At 36.4% G+C, this 21877-nt stretch overlaps 1 protein-coding gene across 3 annotated transcripts in view; it reads right to left on the bottom strand.

Moving 5' to 3' along the window:
- Positions 1–9387: 9387 nt before the first annotated feature.
- Positions 9388–21877, bottom strand: part of enpp1 (ectonucleotide pyrophosphatase/phosphodiesterase 1) — a 275870-nt gene continuing 263380 nt past the window's right edge. For 2 of the 3 annotated variants that reach the window (XM_082146672.1, XM_082146671.1), the window contains 6 exons: positions 21727–21872; positions 17726–17852; positions 16517–16591; positions 11767–11899; positions 10912–11050; positions 9388–10566 (listed from right to left, as the gene is read on the bottom strand). In XM_082146672.1, the coding sequence (XP_082002798.1) occupies positions 10414–10566; positions 10912–11050; positions 11767–11899; positions 16517–16591; positions 17726–17852; positions 21727–21872 (773 nt within the window). In that variant the 3' untranslated portion in view covers positions 9388–10413. Of the gene's footprint in view, positions 10567–10911; positions 11051–11766; positions 11900–12574; positions 15997–16426; positions 16592–17725; positions 17853–21726; positions 21873–21877 lie in introns of those variants that run through there. The other variant, XM_082146673.1, reaches the window with a different exon arrangement.

The raw sequence follows: 21877 nt of genomic DNA, 5'->3' as shown, positions 1-21877 counted from the left end.
AAAGTCCCCCCCTGGTAAAAATCTAATTTTAATGTTGTCTATATGTCTATGCGGTGTTTTTAATATGCTTTAAGACAAACCATGTGCAAATTCATAAGTCAACCCCATTGCTGAGTATTTTCTCTTTAAAACTGCAGTGAACCAAAGACAGTCTCAAAAACATGTTTTTTGAAAAAACTTCTGGGAGGTGCAATCTCAACTGTTGCTGAGCTGCTCTATGATCTGGGTCTGGATTCACAAAACATTTATTAAGAACTTCTGAAAAGGATGTAAGAATGCTCTTAAGTGCAATTTGTCAGAAATTCTTAAGAACTTTTCTGAAGAACATGCTATTTTTGTTCTTAACAAGAAAACAACAGGCTTTGCTATTAACTGATTGATGACGGTTCTTCTCAATGAAAAACACCTCAAAGACAGTGTTTTGTGCTGACTACAGATAACAGTCATAATCATATACAATAAGCATGCACACTTTCCGTTGAGACTGGCTTGACGGGAGTCTGGCACTCTGTCGTGTTCTGTTGAATTAATTTGCTCTCCCTCGTTGTATGAACGCTTTCATGTTGAATGCTTCTGAACATTTTGTCATCATTGTAAAATAATAACTGACATCCCTATTTGACTCATTTTTTGTAGAATTCAGCAAAAACTCACATCACGCATATTCATGGCCGATCATTGTTCACATTATCGATCATTGGTGTCACTTCAGTTTACTCATGTGCTGCTCATATTTGTAAAATATTAGAATAAATAATCCAATCAATTCATTAAACAAACCTTTGGGGATTGTTGGAGGTTATCCTATCTTTAAGAGATTATTTGTGATTATTTTTAAGAACATTAATTTCAGGAATTCAAAGGTTTTGTCTTTAGGACAATAAGAAAAAAAGATAAGAACATTCTTAGGAAATGTTTTTGGGAATACAAAATATTCTTAACTTTACTCTTAAATTAGAAAACAAGAAGAATATAGCAGTCAAGAATAATTGTATTCTTTAGAATGTTTCATGAATCCGGTCTCAGGATCTGGACTGATCATTGAGATTGGCAGTTCGGACTAGAAATACTATTAAGGGTAGGGGTTCGAATTTAGGGTTGGAGGTCGGGTGAGACTATGTGTAAAGATGAGGGTTAGGATTAGGTTTGGGTTGTTTTAATGCCGTGACACACCAAGCCGATGGTTGGCTGTTCGTGAGCGTCTGTCAAACTTGTGTTCCACACGTCAGCTCTAGTCAGACTCACGTCGATGGGAGTTCACTCGATTCAGCATGTTGAATCAGCGTCAGGCCCGTCGGTGAGAGAGGTCACTCTGATTGGCTGTTCATTTAGTGAATGAGTCTAACACATGAGAATAAAAGCCAACATGATGAAAGCGAGCATAGAAGTCACTGACTCTATGTAATATGGCACATGGTCTTAGAGCTCAAACATGAACTGCAGCTCAAACAGACCTGAGGGTCAGAAAGCAGACAGACTGGCTAAAGTCAAGTCAAGTCATCTCCATTTATATAGCGCTTTTAACAATGTAGATTGTTTCAAAGCAGCTTTACAGAGATAAACGTATAATTTATGGTAACAGAGATTGTTTTGGCTTTATAGCGGTTCTTTAGTAAAGTTATTTCCAGCTAAGGTTAGTTATGATTGATTCACTTCCGGCGCAACAATCATTTGTTATTAAATTAGGGGCCGCTAAGACGACACCATTCTCTCTACATAGACTTTAAACGCGAACCTGTGAGAAACGCTGATGGCGTTCACATGCGCAGGTTTGTAATTCCCTACAAACCAAGCCTAAACAAAGTACTGGTGTTTCCTTATAATTTTTGATACAGAATTTTATTTTATTTGATGAATTCGGGGTAGATACGCGAATTGAGTTTCCCGACAACGCTTTATCTGTAGAGTGGTAAAGGGATCCTCCATAGGGAGAGACTAGTTGGCACTTCAGCACTGCGTTGTCATCGGGTCCAGGCGAAGGTCCTTCATCAGATCTGGATACGGCCTGGATCCGGCAGGCTGCGGGAAAACCTCGGGATAAACAAAGACACTAAAATTAGCGTAGATGCCATTCTTCTTATGATGAAACGAGTACATCAGGATTTATGGGAAGTGTTCCCGGTTCCAGCTGACCTAATGTATGCAGCCTAACATTGAATTATAGAAGTCTATAATGTATTATGTGAAAGCTAGGTCAAAGAGATGTGTTTTTAGTCTAGCTTTGAACTGACAGAGTGTGTCTGCTTCCCGGACAATGGTAGGAAGGCTGTTCAAAAGTTTTGGTGCTAAATAGGAGAAGGATCTACCGCCAGCAGTCGATTTTGATATTCTAGGTATTATCAACTGGCCGGAATTTTGAGATCGCAATAGACGTGAAGGACTATAATGCGTTAAGAGCTCGCTCAAGTACTGCGGAGCTAAACCATTTAGTGCTTTGTAAGTGATCAGCAATATTTTAAAATTGATGCGATGTTTAATAGGGAGCCAGTGCAGTTTTGCCAGAACCGGGCTAATATGGTCATACTTCCTGGTTCTGGTAAGAACTCGAGCTGCTGCGTTTTGAACTAGCTGTAGTTTGTTTATTAAGCGTGCAGGGCAACCACCCAGTAGAGCATTACAATAATCTAGCCTTGAGGTCATGAACGCATGAACTAATTGTTCCGCATTTGTCAATGAGAGCATATGACGTAATTTAGATATATTTTTAAGATGGAAAAATGCAGTTTTACAGATACTGGACACGTGACTTTCAAATGAAAGATTGGTATCAAAGAGCACACCCAGGTTCCTAACCAACGACGAAGACTTAACAGAGCAGCCATCAAGTGTTAGACAGTATTCTAGGTAATTACGTGAGGAAGTTTTTTGTCCAATAATTAGAAATCAGAATTTAGAAGTAGGAAATTACGAGTCATCCAATTTTTTATATCCGCTATGCATTCCGTTAATTTTGTGAATTGGTAAGTTTCGTTAGGTTTTGAAGAAATATAGAGCTGAGTATCGTCGGCATAACAGTGAAAGCTAATGCTATGTTTCCTAATGATATTTCCTAATGGTAGCATGTACAGAGTGAACAGCAACGGTCCTAGTACTGAGCCTTGTGGTACGCCATACTGAACTTGTGATCGATGAGACATCTCTTCATTTACTGCTACAAACTGATAATGGTCAGATAAGTATGATTTAAACCATGCTAGTGCAATTCCACTAATGCCAACATCATTTTCGAGTCTATTTAAAAGAATGTTGTGGTCGATAGTGTCAAATGCAGCACTAAGATCGAGTAACACTAATAGAGAGACACAACCACGATCGGATGATAAGAGCAAATCATTTGTGACTCTAACGAGAGCAGTCTCAGTACTATGGTACGGTCTAAATCCTGACTGGAAATCCTCGCAGATATCATTTCTTTCAAGAAAGGAACACAGTTGTGAGGATACTGCTTTTTCTAATATCTTTGACAGAAAAGGTAGATTCGAGATCGGCCTGTAATTGACTAATTCTGTAGGATCAAGTTGCGTTTTTTTAACAAGCGGTTTAATCATAGCCAGTTTAAAGGTTTTTGGTACGTATCCTAGAGACAAAGATGAATTAATGATATTAAGAAGAGGATCTATGACCTCTGGAAGTATTTCTTTCAGTAGCTTAGTCGGTATAGGGTCTAACATACATGTTGTAGATTTAGATGATTTAACGAGTTTAGTAAATTCTTCCTCTTCTATAGCAACGAACGAATCAAATTTTTCCTCTGGGAGACTACAATGCACTGCCTGATGCAATACTGTAGTAGACGGTTGCATAGTTATAATTTTCTCCCTGATATTATCAATCTTATAAGTGAAGAAGTTCATAAAGTCATTACTGCTGTGTTGCTTGGAAACTTCGGTGCTTGAAGCTTTCTTTTTCGTTAGTTTAGCCACCGTTTCAAATAAATACCTAGGATTATGTTTATTTTCTTCTAATAGGTTTGAAAAATAAGCAGATCTAGCAGATTTTAAGGCCTCTCTGTAAGCAATCGAGCTCTCTTTCCATGAAATGCGAAATACCTCTAGTTTTGTTTTCTTCCAGTTGCGCTCCATTTGATTGCGCTAAACCGACTGTCTGCTAGCTGTCTCACGCAAGGTCAGATAAATCCCATCCCATAGAGCCTCTTTCACCTAGATATCATCATATGAAGAGTTCAGACGCAAAAGCCTCTAAGTGCCATCTGAAATTTTCTTCTAGAATGATCATTTTTATCAAGCTCGTATATTTAAATTCAGTAATTTCACTTAAATGGCAATGGAAATTACCCATTAAGTGTCATTTAAGTGAAATTACAGAACTTAAATATACGAGCTTGATAAAAATGATCATTCTATAAGAAAATTTCAGATGGCACTTAGAGGCTTTTGCATCTGAACTCTTCATATAGAGACTGTGTATGTTCCCCGAATTAGGAAATACAAAAAACTTCCAAACCCATCTAAGGTTAAAAATGTAATTGATGTTCAACAAATAAAAAACAGATATAATACAAATGAGCAAATGATAAAGCTTGGGTTGCTGAATATTTAATCCTTTACTTCAAAAGCACTTATTGTTAATTATATGATTACTGACTATAATCTAGATGTGCTGTGTTTGACAGAAACCTGGCTAAAACCAGACGATTACATTACTTTAAATGAGTGCACCCCGCAAGATTACTGTTATAAACATGAACCTCGTCTGAAAGGCAAAGGGCCTCCCCCTGTTGCTGTAATTTATAGTAATATTTAAAAAATTACTAAGAAGTCTAGTTTCAAATGTAATTATTTTGAAGTGTTGGTGCTTATTGTAACAATATATAATGTAAATGATAAATCATGTTTTAGATTTGTGCTGGCTACTGTATACAGACCACCAGGGCACCATACAGACTGTATCAAAGAATTTGCTGACTTTCTATCAGAGGTGGTACTGGCTGCAGATAAAGTCCTAATTGTTGGTGATTTTAATATACATGTAGATAACAAAAAAGATGCATTGGGATTGGCATTTAAAGACATTCTTAACTCTATTGGAGTTAGACAACACGTGTCAGGACCTACTCATTGTCGTAATCATACTCTAGATCTAATATTATCACATGAAATCAATGTTGATGCCGTTGAAATTCTGCAGCAGAGCGATGACATCTCAGATCATTATCTATTCTCCTGTAAACTTCATTTAGCCAAGGCTGCAAAGCCGACTCCATGTTACAAATATGTTAGACTTATCACTTCTGCCACTAAAGATTGCTTTATTAATAATCTTCCTGATCAGTTTCATCATCTCAGCATCCCGGATAGCATAGAAGAATTCGATATTGTGACAGAAACTTTTAACTCTCTCTTTTCCAGCACTTTAGACACAGTTGCTCTTTAGCGCTTAAAGAAGATTAAAGAAAATAGTCCAACGCTGTGGTACAACGAGCACACTCCGGCCCTTAAGAGAGCAGCCAGAAAAAATTGAGCGCAACTGGAAGAAAACAAAACTAGAGGTATTTCATATTTCATGGAAGGAGAGCTCGATTGCATACAGAGAGGCCTTAAAGGCTGCTAGATCTGCTTATTTTTCAACCCTATTAGAAGAAAATAAACAAAACCCTAGGTATTTATTTGAAACCGTGACTAAACTAACGAATAATAAAGCTTCAAGCCCAGAAGTTTCCAAGCAGCACAGCAGTAATGACTTTATGAACTTCTTCACTTATAAAATTTATAATATCAGAGAGAAAAATTATAACTATGCAACTGTCTACTACAGTATCGCATCAGGGAGTGCATTGTAGTCTCCCTAAGTAAAAATGTGATTAATTCATTGCTATAGGAGAGGAAGAATCTAGAAAAGGCAGTATCCTCACAACTATGTTCCTTTTTAGAAAGAAATGGTATCTGCGGGGATTTCCAGTCAGAATTTAGACCGTACCATACTGAGACAGCTCTCATTAGAGTCACAAATGATTTTCTCTTATCATCCGATCGTGTTTGTATCTCGCTATTAGTGTTTCTCGGTCTTAGTGCTGCATTTGGTACCATCGACCACAACATTCTTTTAAATAAATTTGAAAATTATGTTGGCATTAGTGGAATTGCACTAGCATGGTTCAAATCATACTTATCTGACCGTTATCAGTTTGTAGCAGTAAATTAAGAGATGTCTTATCGATCAAAAGTTCAGTATAGCGTACTACAAGGTTCAGTACTAGGACCGTTGCTGTTCACTCTGTACATGCTACCATTAGGAGATATCATTAGGAAGCATGGCATTATTTTTCACTGTTATGCTGATGATACTCAGCTCTATATTTCTTCACGCCCTGACGAAACTTACCAATTCACAAAATTAACGGAATGCATAGCTGATATAAAAAATTGGATGACTTGTAATTTCCTACTACTTAAACAGAGATTTTAATTATTGGACAAAAAACTTCCTCACGTAATGTCCTAGAATACTGTCTAACACTTGATGGCTGCTCTGTTAAGTCATTTGAAAGTCACGTGTCTAATATCTCTAAAACCGTATTTTTCCATCTTAAAAATATATATCTAAATTACGTCATATGCTCTCATTGACAAATGCAGAACAATTAGTTAATGCGTTCATGACATCAAGGCTAGATTCTTTAAAGCTCTTATGGGTGGTTGCCCTGCACACTTAATAAATAAACTACATCTGGTCCAAAACGCAGCAGCTAGAGTTCGTACTAGAACCAGGAAGTATGACCATATTAGCCCAGTTCTGTCAACACTGCATTGGCTCCCTATTAAACATCGTATACATTTTTAAATATTGCTGATTACTTTGTCAAGACCACTTGGCTCAATGTAGATTTGACATAGGGGAGACCACACTGAACTTAATATTTAATTAGAATGCTGGTTTATTAACGAATGATTTACAAAAGTCAGTAAATGGGAAGCCAAAAAGGAGAACGGGTAAGGAGCGCCAACCACAGCCAGCCTCTCATCGTCAGGCCGGAATAGCAGAAAGAGCGACCGAACCAACTGGAAGGCAATGGTTTAAAGACTCTCTCATCAGTCCACCAATTAGCATGGCCCGGCCCACCGCAACAGCTCCACCTACAAGTGACACAGAACAGCAGCAGTAGGCAATTCAGGCTTGATTAACCACACATGGCCAAGCCAGGGAAAGACACACCCAGCACTTCATAGCCAGGCGTGACACTTACAAAGCACTAAATGGTTTAGATCCCCAGTACTTGAGCGAGCTCTTAACGCATTATAGTCCTTCACGTCTATTGCGATCTCAAAATTCCGGCCTGTTGATAATACATAGAATATCAAAATCGACTGCTGGTGGTAGATCTTTTTCCTATTTAGGACCAAAACTTTGGAACAGTCTTCCTAACATTGTCCGGGAAACAGACACAGACTGTCATTTCAAATCTAGACTAAAAACACATCTCTTTGACCTAGCATACACATAAAACATTATAGACTTCTATAATTCAATGTTAGGCTGCATAGATTAGGTCAGCCGGAACCGGGAACACTTCCCATAAATCCTGATGTACTTGTTACATCATAAGAAGAATGGCATCTACGCTAATATTAGTCTCTCTGTTTATCCCGAGGTTTACCGCAGTCCGCCGGATCCAGGCTGTATCCAGATCTGATGAAGGACCTACGCCTGGACGCGACAACAACGCAGTCCTGAAGTGTCAACTAGTCTCTCCCCTGTGAAGGCCTCCTTCCCTTCCCTTCCCTTCACCTTTACCCTTTACCATAAAACGTTGTCGGAATAATTCCGGTGCACGTGGCTACGCGGAAGCGATACAAATTCTGTATTATAAATTTTAAGGCCAGACAAGTTGTTTGGTGAGGGTTGGTTTGTAAAGAAAGGACTACACACCTGCACACATATATATTCAAACACGCATGTGCACGCCATCAGCGTTCTCACAGGATCGCATTTTTAAAGTTTGCGCAGAGAGAACTTAAGAGTTTTCTGTTAGAACGGTGTCGTGTTAGCGGCTCCTAAGTTAATAAATAATGATCGTTGCGACGGAAGTGAATCAATCAAAACTAACTTTAGCTGGACAATAACCTGCTATCAAGCCAAAACAATCTCTGTTACTTTAATTTCCCCTTATCACTGTAAAGCTGCTTTGAAACAATCTATATTGTTAAAAGCACTATATAAATGAAGGTGACTTGAATTGACCGTGAGGCAGTGTTGTCAAGTCGTTAGGCTCCCTTTGAGCCTCTTTGGCAAATGCTTCTATATAAACTGCTCTTCAGTGCTCCGCCTCGGGCAGCATAGAGTTGTTAGGCGTACTACGTGCCTCCTTGATTTGGAGCTTGACAGGGTAACAATGCTGAGTTTTTAGGCTCTCTCAAGCATCCTCGACTGCTTTTTTGATAAAGCTTTGCTAGGCTCTGCTCCCCCGGAGCTCATCCCTTTTTTTTCAATTCCGAGTTGTAGGGTCTCTTTGAGCCTCCTTGGAGCTGCCCTGAGTAGAAAACATAGCTAGGCAGCCTCTTGTCTTAAGCTGCGTTCACACTACAAGCGACTTTGTCACTGCATGTCACCGGTGGCTGGCGATGAGGTCGCTAGTGGGCGTTCCCACTACTGGTTGCCTTGTAATGTTTATGAATAACATCCAATGACAGCGAATCAGTTTTCTTGCCGCTAAAAACAAACATTCTGGAGAGAAAATATTAAATATTTAGACTCGTAAAGCATGTAAGTTAAATGAACGAGTACCTGGGTCTCACAACTCCGAAAATATCAGATCAAAATAGGCGCTATCTAAACAAACCACATATTTGAGCTTTAAACAACTACATTCTCGACTGAAAAACTCTTATAACTACATTTCATGACACAATAACATATTTTAGATTTAAAAAAATACTCCTCCATCTTTCTGTCGATGGGGCGAGGGGCTGAGCGGAGAAGGATGATGACGCGCGCTCCAGGCTCCACTCCTATTGGTTGTCTCTCGCTAAAGTCGCTCTTCATTTGCATAAAGTTAAACATTTCTCAACTTTGTCGTGTCGCTAGACACGCCCCATCCAGTCACCAACGGTCGCGACCGCGCGTGTCGCCGGAAGTCGCCCGCTCCCCATTGAAATGAATGGTATCGTGTCGTGTGTAGTGTAAACGCAGCTTTAGAGAGTCAGTAAATTGAGGCCTCCGTTCTCTGAGCCAGAATTGGGAAGTAGCACTGAGTTGTAGGCTCTTTTCCTGAGTAAAAATGGTAATATTGTGAAATATTATACCGTTTTAATATTTTAACATATGTAATGGCAAAGCTAAATTTTCAGCATCATTACACCAGTCTTCAGCATGATCCTTCAGAAATCATTCTAAAATGATGATTTTGTGATCAAGAAACATTTCTTCTCATTGTTAGTTTAAAAGAACATTTATTTGAAATATAAATCTTTTGTAACATTATGAATGTCTTTACAGTCACTTTTGATCAATTTAATGCACTTTTGCTGAATCAAATGATCAATAACTAACTTCTGAATGTTAGTAGGTAATTTTTATAAGAAATGTAAAGGTCCATAATGTAGTAAAAATATTATTGAAGTAAATAATATTGACAGTGATGCTTAAATGACATTTAACTATAACAAACTGCACAAACAAAATACATACACATATATTAAATATTTTATCATTATTCACCAAACAAGACAACCTACAACATGCTATTCACTGCTTACACATTGTAAACCTTGAAAAACAAAAGTAACATACAAATGTAATAAGAATGTTGATCCAGATTTAGTAATATCAAAACTGACCTGAGAGAGTGAAACAATTCAGTCATCAGAACTGACACAGTGACATAAATGCCTTCAATTGTTGATGTAATTCTGCTTTCTGGCCTAAAGGGGGGAGTAAAAACCACTTTATACTAGAGTAAATAATTCTTGAATCGGCTTGGACATGTTACAAACAGCTGGAAAGAGCATTTATTGTAGAACAATTTAATAATACAACGCAAGTGACACTGAGAGTGATTCCTGTGGAAAATGTGGCTTTCCCGTTGTTTACGCAAAAACTCTTGATAAAGTTTCTTTTTAGATATTTATTCTTTTTAAACTGGATGAATGCAGGATCAAGTCTAACCACAAATCACTAACATGTGTGCTGAAAAACAGTTTTTTTGTTACTTCTTGCTGGGCAGTTTCTTGTTCAGTCGGTACTTTCCCAGTTATAAATAGATCGCCTCTGAGAATAAAGAATTAAAACAGAGATCATAAAGGGTTTCATTTTTCCATTTTAGGAGTTCAAAGGCCCTCTGGATAAACTTGTGTCTTTGTTTCAGAGTCTGGTAAAGCTCAGCTGCATTTCAATGTTGGAAAAAAATCCATTGCGAATGAACCTTTTGTGGCCTGCAGATGCGGTAAAATGAGGTTTCTAAAATGTTTTGAGTGTGGTCTTGAGTTGTAATGTTTCAGCAACAGATATCCGGTTATGATAAAAGCTCAAGCCCGTCAGTAGCTCGACGTCTCTGATTCGAGCCACGTGAAGCTGAACCCAGTCCTGGAGCCATGAGAAGTCTGTGCCATTCTGAAGAAATACGGTAAAACAAAAAAGAAAGTGTACAAAATAAATTAAGGTGTACTGCCGAATGTACTAACAAGCTTTTATGGTCCACCAAAATATACTTTGTCATTTCTTCTAAAACATGCAAGTCTTAAATATATAAATAAATAAAAATATGTATTTAAATTATAATCAAGTACTTGACGTGCATTAGTGCTCACTAGTGGATATTAAAATGACTCTTGAGTGTCTCTGGTTCACACGAATGCAAAAGTTAACAAGTTACCTAACAAGCAAGTTACTCAACTGCTTTCTCAGTAAAAAGCTTATGGTCGCTGTGGTTTAGATCATGAATGGCTGGTTACATACATGACATGTTTCCAGATGATCAGGTCGATGAGGAAGAATGAAAGATACAGCATCTAGAGGGCCGTCACACTCGCGGATGGGAAGGGACGAGTTCTTACAGCTTGTAAGAATCACAAAGAAATGTGTAGGGATGGGGTTCCTGAAAGCAGAAGAGAATCATCTGGATGAAGGGAGGAATACAGTCTTATGCATTTTGAAATAAACATCTGGCCACCAGTGGGCAGTGAGGTACTAATAAGGAAACAAACTCATCAGGTCTAAGGCCTGTTGACAAACGGTGCACTAAGCCTAATAAAACACTTCTCACGTCATATTATCAGATTTTTGTCTTGCGGCATGAAGTTGGGTCTACTTGCATCTCATTCCGGTCAAGAACCGCCCACTTAGACAGGAAGAGACCATGTGACCATTAACCACAGTTTGTTGTTTTTACGTGTCATTTAGGATAAGGTAAATCTAAAATAATTATAAACTACCGCTTCAAAAGTTTGAAAGAAATTATTACTTTTGTACAGGAGGGATGCAATAAATTGATAAAAAAGCCGAAGCAAAGTAATTTATAATGTTACAAATAAATGAATAAACTTTTTATTCATCAAAGAACCATGAAAATATATATCATGCTATTCACAAAAATATTATGCAGCAATTCAAATTCAAAATTAATAATGATAAGAGCACCAAATCAGCTTTGATCACAGGAAATAAATGTAACTTTAAAATATATTCAAACAGAAAACTGTAATTAAAAATGTTTCACAATATTACTGTATTTTTGTTTGTGAAAGAGTGCTAGGATGTATTTGTGTACTCTGTTCAGTTTGTATATATTTCACTCCATCAATACAAACTTACGGTTTTCCCTTGTTCATTACGTCATAGTTCCCATCATAGTCGTTATCGAATATTGGCCCGCTCACAACATTTAGACCGTTCAGCTCTTGTGAGTACTTCACCAGCAGAACATTGTGGAAGTGATTCCAAATATCTGTTACAAAGACATTAGAAAAGAACAACAGTGACACAATCAACAAACAGGAAAGTATGGGGTTTATGTGACAAGAAATCATATGATATCAGATCCCCAATAAAGTGATAACTGTGCTGTCCATAATTCTGTTTATACATGCTTAAAGTGGTCATGACATGATTTATTTTAAATTAAATTTTTTTTGCTTAATATTTGAGTTTTTAAGTGGCGGCTCCTTTAACACTTAAACAGCCCCTGTTATGATTGGCTAACATCAGTTAAAGGGATAGTTCACTTTGAAATAAAATTTTGGTTTGTTTTAGCTTACCTCAAGGGCATCCAAGATGTAGGTGTCTTTTTTTCCGCAGTAGTTTCAATTTTGATACTTTTGGGTCAAACCGTTCTTGTCTGTCAGTCATATAATGCAGGTCGATGGTCACTGTCTCAAAGAGCAAGCACAGAGTCCAAATTAAAACAATTCCCCATCGTCCAAATTAAACAATTCCCCATCGTAAGTACACATTGATGGCCTAAGACACGAAACGAGCGGTTTGTGTGAGAAAACGAACAGTATTTATATCGTTTTTACCTCTAGAACACAGCTGCGTCCAAATGATCTGAGAGCGCGGGCGGGTATAGATATATACACTAGATGTCGCCTTGGCTACTGCGAAACCGTTGCCAATGCGACATCTAGTGTATATATCTATACCCGCCCGCGCTCTCAGATCACTTGGTTCAAGAGGTTCAATCAGCTGTGTTCAAGAGGTAAAAACGATATAAATACTGTTCGTTTTCTCACACAAACCGCTCGTTTCATGTCTTAGGCCATCAATGTGTACTTACGATGGGGAATTGTTTAATTTGGACGATGGGGAATTGTTTTAATTTGGACTCTGTGCATGCTCTTTGAGACAGTGACCATAGACCTGCATTATATGACTGACAGACAAGAACGGTTTGACCTAAAAATATCAAAATTGAAACTACTGCGGAAAAAAAGACACCTACATCTTGGATGCCCTTGAGGTAAGCTAAAACATACCAAAATTTAATTTCAAAGTGAACTATCCCTTTAAGTGACTGAATGTAAGGGGGCGGGGCCTATGGTGCAATGATGTAAAACTATTTGTCGATGTCTTGCTCTGGAGGTGGGCATATGCAAATGTATTTGCCCATGTGACATCACAGATCTCGCAATATCAAAACGAGCCATTTTTGGAGCTTTATTTTATTTTATTTTTTAAATGCTTTGTTTATAATCAGGAGGACATTTTAAGTTATGAAACTTACAGGATATTGTAATGGTACAAAGACCTCTCATATGTCAAAAGATTTTCCAAATTATATGTCAAAAGATTTGCAAATGTAGCCTCTTATCCATCGTCGGGACATTCCATGCTGATCCGGCCCAGCCGGTACAGATGGTTTCATTTTTTCCACTGTAGGGCTGATAATGGAGCTCTTTGGAATCTAATACAAGTGCATCAGTCATAGCCTTGGTAACGCAAGATTTTACAGATGATAGTATACGTAAATAGTGACCATGTTGATCAGATATTTCTTTCAATTTCATTATTAACTTGCCAGGCAACAGACAAGTGACCAATCCTGAGTGGCGACATCACTACACACATTCTACCAGCAAGGTTCGGCACGGTTGGACAACCGTACCAGGTTTGTGCAGTTCCGTACCAGGATCAAGTGGAAAGTTCCGTTCTGAGAACCGTTCAGCCCGAAAGTGAAAAAGCGGCTTTTGATTTCTCTTGTCATGACTCCTTTAATAACCCTGACATGTTTCTAACTTCAGCAAGGTACAAATGAAGCATTTTAACTGATTGAAGCTTGTTATTGCAAAAGAGCAATAGAGCCACAAAGGAATGGTGAAAAAAAAGAATGAACCGTGTTTACTCGGGTTCTTTTGAATAATATGCTTATGATAAAAGCATAAACTATAAACTTTTGTAATCAAGCCAATCACTGATAACAGATAAATGTGTAATGAAATACTGGTGCAGCTAAAGTTGAAACCACACACACATTCTGATGTTCACATTATCACTCTGTATATGCACTAAAGTACATGAATACTACTTAGTCTATCAGATGAATGATTTCGAATGGAGTGCAGATGATGTTCTACAGGAGTAGAGGAGGAGTTAGTGGGGGAATGAACTTGGATCTTCACTCTAAATGATTTAATGAACACTTGCACAACACAGAATGAAGAAAGAGTTTACCATACACAGGTGTTGCAAATACCACTGATGAGACTCTGAGGTTAAAGCAGAACAATAATTCACTTGGCATATTATTGCGTAAATGACTCGATACTGTCTATAAATACAGCAGGCCTTCATTATGACTTGTGAGGATTGCCTGGATTAAAGCTACTAAGGAATTTAAACTTGTAGAAATTAAAGGTTAAATATCAAGGTTATAAAATGAAGTAAACCAACTCAACTTTCTGATACTGGTGTTCCCATCATGCACTGGGGAGTGAATAATTAATAAAGTTGCATTTTCACTGTTTTCCATCAGTATTTACACCGTTTTATCATTGCTTTTGTTGTTAGGTTTAGTAACTTGCTGTTTTGTGACATCTGGGTGGTGGTTTGTGAGTTGATAAAAAGCTAATAATTAAATGGAATGTTCAATTATTTTAAATGTGGCTGCAGAATGAATCAACATAAACTAAGTAAAGCATACACTAAAATACACAAAGTAAAGCATATACTTTAAATGCATGGCTTAATTCAGTGTTATATTGTTTGAGTAAAATGTACTTGTACTTGGCAAAGTTACAGTTACTTATTTTCTTTGTTAATTTTACTTAACTTAGTTAAGTCGGTATTACTTAATTTCATAAGTAAAATTTACTTTTAAAAAAATCTGCGTGCCAAAACTTGCAAAAGAAAAATTAAGTAATTTTAAATGTCTTAAAAAGATCCACTCAGAAAACCAACCAATAGGAACATTTCCAAGGTGGGAGTGGATGTATGCGGGATCTGGATCTTAACTAGAGGGTAATAATGGGCAGCAGGTCTGTTCTTGTTTTGAAAAACAAAAGATATAATTAAATAAAAAGATAAATAACAAATCAAATATAATTCTACTACCATATAGTTCTATTACCAAGATTAAAGGGAGGAGAAAGCTCTTCCCAAGACATTTTTGCATTTGACGTCAAAGGCCGTGGATCCAAATTAAATGAAATATAACCAAAACAATAACATGTTGCTTTATAGCACTATTAACAATTTTCTATTTTTATGCTATTTTATTTCACAGGTTTTTTTTTTATTATTATTCTGAATTCCCCAAAAACATATTATTGTAAACTCAAACTAAAACCATAAAAAATTTCATTACTTGAAATAAAATAAACATTAACTAAAATAAAATAAACTATTAAAAACTTGCCACAGCATCATTTCTGATTCTTGTTTAGTTTAAGTTTAAGTAGCCTACTTCAACAAAACGTATAATACAAATGGCAAAAAAAATCAACAAAATGACTAAAACGAACAAAATGAAAAATAAATAAATAACAATAACAAAATTATACACATGAACAAAAATTAAACATACTATCATTTTAGTGTCATTGATATGCTAATCAATAAAATAACTTTAAAAAACATATGAAATATAAGATAATTTATGAAATCTCACTGAGAAGCCAGTGTTATGTTTGTCTCTTCTACACAAACAGGGAACAGCATCTCTGCTGAGAAAACTGCAGCTCTCTGAATGCTCTTTTCAACAATCCTAGGTGTTTTTTGGCAGGTCACCAGCTCCCGTGGGACTCTTTTCTGTGATTCTGGTATAAATGGCCTCAATTCAGCTGGGATCAACTGATTCTAATCATAGATCAGCTTTAGGCAGCATTTACCTTTCCAGGGAGTGTTGCATATCTTCATTAAATATAAAAAGCACAGCTTTTCAAAAGTCTATTTTGGTTCAAATGCGTTTTTACAATAATAGATACAGTAAGTAGGCTGGCATACTTTAGCACTGTAGATCATATTTTACACCCATGCTAATGCAAATGTACACAAAACAGTTTTACTATCTTGCAATGCAGGAACCTTGACTTATTTGCATTTTATTTGCTTGAAGTGAATGTGTATCATTCAAAAGTGTAAATCTTCACAGGTGCCGTCATGTTCTAGACACATTTCTAGTGTCATTCTATTACACTTTCAAATAGAAAGTTGCCAATTCTTATTTTATGAGTTGGAATGCAGAATTATAGCTGTGTGAGTAAAACACGAAACATGTTTATTGACATCTGGCAGCCATTCTGAATTCAAAGTTCAACATTTTCTGATGATTATTGACAATGGCACTCCAGACCCATTATGTTACAGTATTTTAGTTTATGTAAAGTTTAGTATCTTTGTTTATGTTACAGTATTGTAGGAGAAAAATGATAAATAGATAATGATGACTAAAACAACAGGGTTGCCAGCAGTCCATGCTTGAATCATTAAAACCTACAGAACAATCAACCATAGGGTTCACTAAGAGTAGAATTGGAACTTTTTTTATTCCAGCATGCCAATAACTTTTCATTTACACAAGTACTGAGTGTGTGTTTTGCTATAAGCTGAAAAAAAAAACCCGGCGTACCTTTGAAGGCTGGAAACATGGGCACCATGTTGCTTGTAATGAAGGAGTCTGGCTCAGTTCCTGCAGGACTGAAGTCTGAGGAAGAAAGATAATCAGCCATTACTACAGTAAACACAACTCTTTCATCACACAGACTTCCAGGATACTTGAGAATTGAGAGGTTAAATATTTGTGTATAATGACCTCTAAACTATTGCAAACGTTTGGGGTCAGTATGATTTTATTTTTTGAATACTTGATATGAATACTTTTATTCAGCAAGGACGCATTCAATTGATAAAAAGTGACAGCAAAGACTGTTACATTGTTACACAAGACTTCAATTTTAAATAAAGGCTGTTTCTGGTTATCAGAGTCTTGTAACAAACAATGTGTCACTGTTTCCACAAAAATAATAAGCAGCACTTACTGTTTTCAACATTGATAATAATAAGAAATTTTCCTTAGAATGATAATAAAATTAATAAAAAAATTTAATCATATTTCACTATATTATATATATATAATATGCTGTCAAATTGATTCGCGATCGCGAACACACACACACACACACACACACACACACACACACACATATATATATATATATATATATATATATATATATATATATATATATATATATATGTTTATATATATATATATATATATATTATATATATATATATATATATATATATGAAGAGTTCAGATGCAAAAGCCTCTAAATGCCATCTGAAATTTTCTTATAGAATGATCATTTTTATCAAGCTCGTATATTTAAATTCAATAATTTCACTTAAATGGCAATGAAGATTACCTATTAATTGTCATTTAAGTGAAATTACTGAACTTAAATACACAAGCTTTATAAAAATGATCATTCTATAAGAAAATTTCAGATGGCATTTAGAGGCTTTTGCATCTGAACTCTTCATATATATATGTTCATGATCGCGAATCAATTTGACAGCATATTTAGAATTTAATTATATATATATATATATATATATATATATATATATATATATATATATATAAAATTCTTAAAAAATTATAAAAGGTGCTTATGTACATGTATGTATATAATTCAAATTGAATTTTAACACCGCCATAAATAATAAAGAATATCACTCATAGCTCTAATTGAATTAGGGGGCAGATAGTGAAATGAATTGTGAGCTTTGTTTAAAGATCTTAAAGTAAATCTAGATATCCTGTTGGACTCACTGGGCGGATGCAGGAGGCCAAAGGTCAGAGTGGAACTGTTCTTATAGAACGAGCAGGACTGTCTCGCACTGGCCTGAACTCGCACATCTGCACGCACACATGTGTCTGCTGAGGGACGCACGCTAACCTTGGATTGACAAAGACAGAAAGAAAATCAGCATTCAGATGAAAGAGTGCTTACTTGACCATTAAAACACTCATCAAGTGTATGACGCAAATCTTGACAGAAACATAACAGTGAAAATACAGTCGGTGCTATTCAGTAAATAGACATTTCCACATATTTCCATCTAAAAAAAACTCTTTCGAGCCTCATGAGAAAGGCCAGTTTGCTTTGTGTTGAAGCAACACATCTCTAATCTTGGCTTAATAGTCTTAAATTGTGCTAGATACTTATAATAAAGACAGTTTAGACAGCTTTACATCTCAAATGAGAGTGCTTAAATAAAAATACAAGCTTAACATTTCAGCTTTTAAACCTTCCAAAACAGCATGATTTGGCAATATTTCATGAGTCATGCTTGTGTGTAAAGTTACTCCCATACATCAACAACAACAACAAAAAATGTATTGCAAGATCAAGCCTGAACTCCCACTCTGGACAGATTTGAGATGCCATTTCACAATCTCATGTTGTGGCTTGCAGTCGGTTTATGAGTCAAGAGAGTCAGAAGATACTATAAAGATGATTAATTAACCTAAAATTGGAACATAAAAGAATAATTTCCTGGTTATTCCTTGGAGGACTAGCGCAGTCAAGCTTCATAATGACAAAAACACCATAAATATCGATTGAAACATTCAGTTGCTTTGTTTAAGGAACAGGCTCAAATTAGAGCCATTTATGCTGACTAAATTCCTGTTTAGTTAACTTTCAACAAATTCAATTTCTGTTTCTCACACAAAGCAATCATATGGTGTCAGAAAACTTGGAATATAGTACACAAGTCCTTTTGGGCAACATTTATGGTACTTGAAGCCCATAGTACACTTTGGTTTTTATGTGTACACTAGGATATATGTTCAGTGCACGTGACGTGACATACAGTAAATTTAAATGTGTACTGTATGCACTCATCTTGCACGTGTGCCTTGAGTTTGTCCAAAAGGTGGCAACATTGTCCCAGCCTCTTGTTTCACAGTCGAAAAAGAAACAGATGAGAAGGAACAACAAAACATTTGTTGTGCCCTTCCCTCGCTAACTTCCCTCCGTCTCGTTCACTCGGATGTGTGTCATTGCTTACGTTGCACTAGTGCCCACTACTGGCGGAACGCTTGAAACGTGTTTAAATGGGACACCCTCAGCCCTTGATCACTTGGAATCCAATATGGAGTTGATTTATTATTTATATATATATTTTTCCTTATAGATTTGTTTACGCACCATTCTAAAGGCCTGTATTGCTTGGGCTGTTGGAAAAAAATATATATAAAAAAATACACAAATAAAAATGATAACAATACAGTAAACTATAACTGTGTAAATAACAGTCAGCTTAAGATAGATTGGTTAACCGAGTGAACCGATATTATGTGGTTAACCGAAACACATCCGAGTGAACGAGACAGAGGGAAGTTAGCGAGGGAAGGGCACAATTTTTTTTTTTTTTTATCCTTCTCATCTGTTTCTTTTTTGACTGTGAAACAAGAGGCTGGGACAATGTTGCCAACTTGTGGACAAACTAATTTGTGCAAATAAAAATCAAGGCACATGTGCAAGATGAGCGCATCAAAATATCTCCAGTATCATACACTTGAGTTGTGTGGGGGTAAATTAAGCGTGATCTGCTGTGATGTCACAATCAGGGTGCATTGTGGTCTATGGATCTGTCTGAAGTGTACATGTTGACTAGACTCGCTCCCTCTGTCAAAATCTAGAGTTCGAGGGTTGATCCAAATAAACTTCCCTTGTCCACTTGACGAAGTTGAACGCACTTCAAAATGGTGTCAGTGATTCCACCGAGGGAAAATGCTCAGGGAAGTTCGCGAGTGTATGTCTAAATCAGATTGGTTCACTAGGTAGTCCAGTTATCCAATCACATCCTCTGCTGAGGTAAAGTCATGTGAGTTTTTTTGCTGAGCATGAGTTATTAGGTGTGTTCGAGTTAAACAATTCTAGGCTTCTAACGGGCGAGATCTGCCGGTTACAATTGGGGAGGAGATAAAAACTGAGACACTTTCTGCTTCCCATAGGGATAGTCACAAGGTGTGTGCATATTTTATCATTTATGAAGTTATGAAGTAGATTCACCACCAGCAGTGGAGCCATTCAAAGTCAGACAAACCTTCTAACTAGAATGCACTGCGTTTGTCAGGCACCTATCGGCCTGTGCAGTGCTGTGTTAAGTCCATTTTTATTCAGTAAATGTGTTTTCATCTTAGTTTATGCATATTTATTCGAATTTATGCACATCTTGGGGTTTCCATCCAACGTTTTTTATGCAATATACCAAAATTCACATGAAAATAGATGGATGAAAACATAGCTAATGTCAATTCCAGTCAAAACACATTTCACAATTGTATTTCACATGAATTACAATAACAAACGCAAGAGCTGCATTAAGCCGAGAAAACACTTGATGAGTCTGTCTGTCACTGTCCCGTTGGGTGTGATGATGATAATGATGATGCCAGAGACTGAGATTTACTCAGCGGTCGGCCCACATAATGAGTAGCACATGTTTTGTGAGGTCAGAAAATATGACAGACGGCCTCCCTCTCCTCCCTTCAGCATCACTATTAAACCTCAGAACATTTACACCGTCCTTTTTCAACGTCATAACAAACTCCCCTTGTGAAAAAGAAGCGTTTAATTGCACTTATAGTGTACTTCACATCTTAAAAGTGTATATATATTTTTTTAAACTAGTAGTACTTGCATGAAATAAAATAAAAGGCCACTTAAGTGTACTTAAAGAGAGTTAAAAGTAGACTTAATATCAAGTTAAAAGTTTTACTTTAATAAAATATTCTTTAATTCTTTAAAAGAATATTTTAAATCATTATGTTCTAAAATTATTTTGTCATGCTTTAAATATGTACACTTATTTTAATGTGTTGACTAACATACTAAAGCACATGTAAAATACTTGATTATTCTAACTGTGGTGTGTTATTCGATTAAAGTTCATATATTTTAAATGTACTAAATTGCAAATGCAACATAACAAATGTATTTAAATACATGACATACAAGATTCAATAACAAATGATATTATATATTTTAGTAACCAAAATGCTTGTCTATAGCATATTCGGCAGTAAACTTAAACCATATTTCCATGATAATAGTAATAATTATGAAATTAAATGCAAGTCCTTCTCAAAGTTTAACCTTTAATACATTCTCATGTATCAACTAACATGTGATTAAGTGTCAGAAAAAAATGCATTCACTTCGCTCTAAAGTGTATTCTCTTAAAGTATATTATTTCTGAAATAAGTATTCTTAAAAGTACGCTAATGTGTACTTTGTTTTCACAAATGTTTGAAGTTAAAGTCCTGTAATGATTTGAAAAAGGGCGAAGTTCACTCAAGTTAAATCCCATTAGATTCATTATCACAGAAAATATCAAACGAAAACCCCTGCTGTGCAAAATGAGCTATTGTGTGAGGCATCCTGTACAATAAACTTTAAAGACCACATCACACTTAAGCCATATCAGTTAGCATTGAGATCATCCGTATACTTACTAGTGTACTCCTAAAAGTTAACAAAATCTACTTTTAGCAGATAAACCTGTACACATTTTACGGTCACTTTTGGGAGGATACTGTACACCACATTACTCGTCTTGCTCTCATGGGCGTATCCAAATCTTTGTCAAATGAGAAAGTGCGCTCTAAAAAAAGACTGTTCCTCCCCTTTAATTATAAATACCACATCTGACTAACAGTATAGCAAGAAGCAATATGTACCAGCCTGTACACTTCATGTTTCAAATACGTCAAAAACTGGTCCTGTGGAGTGATAGTTGGGGCCGTAAAACTAATCTCACCGGTGCATTCAAAGCGTATGAAACCCAGAGGGGCATCAGGATGTCTCGGCTGTATCCGCTGACGTACGCACTGTGCTGGAGTATACAGTGATCCGACTGCTCCTGAAGGACACGCGGGAGTCCGTAAGGCAGATGAACATTGCTGTCTATT

Source organism: Leuciscus leuciscus (assembly GCF_965113295.1).
Source record: "Leuciscus leuciscus genome assembly, chromosome: 19".
NCBI classification, from domain to species: domain Eukaryota; kingdom Metazoa; phylum Chordata; class Actinopteri; order Cypriniformes; family Leuciscidae; genus Leuciscus; species Leuciscus leuciscus.
This window is presented reverse-complemented; position numbering and strand designations above follow the sequence as displayed.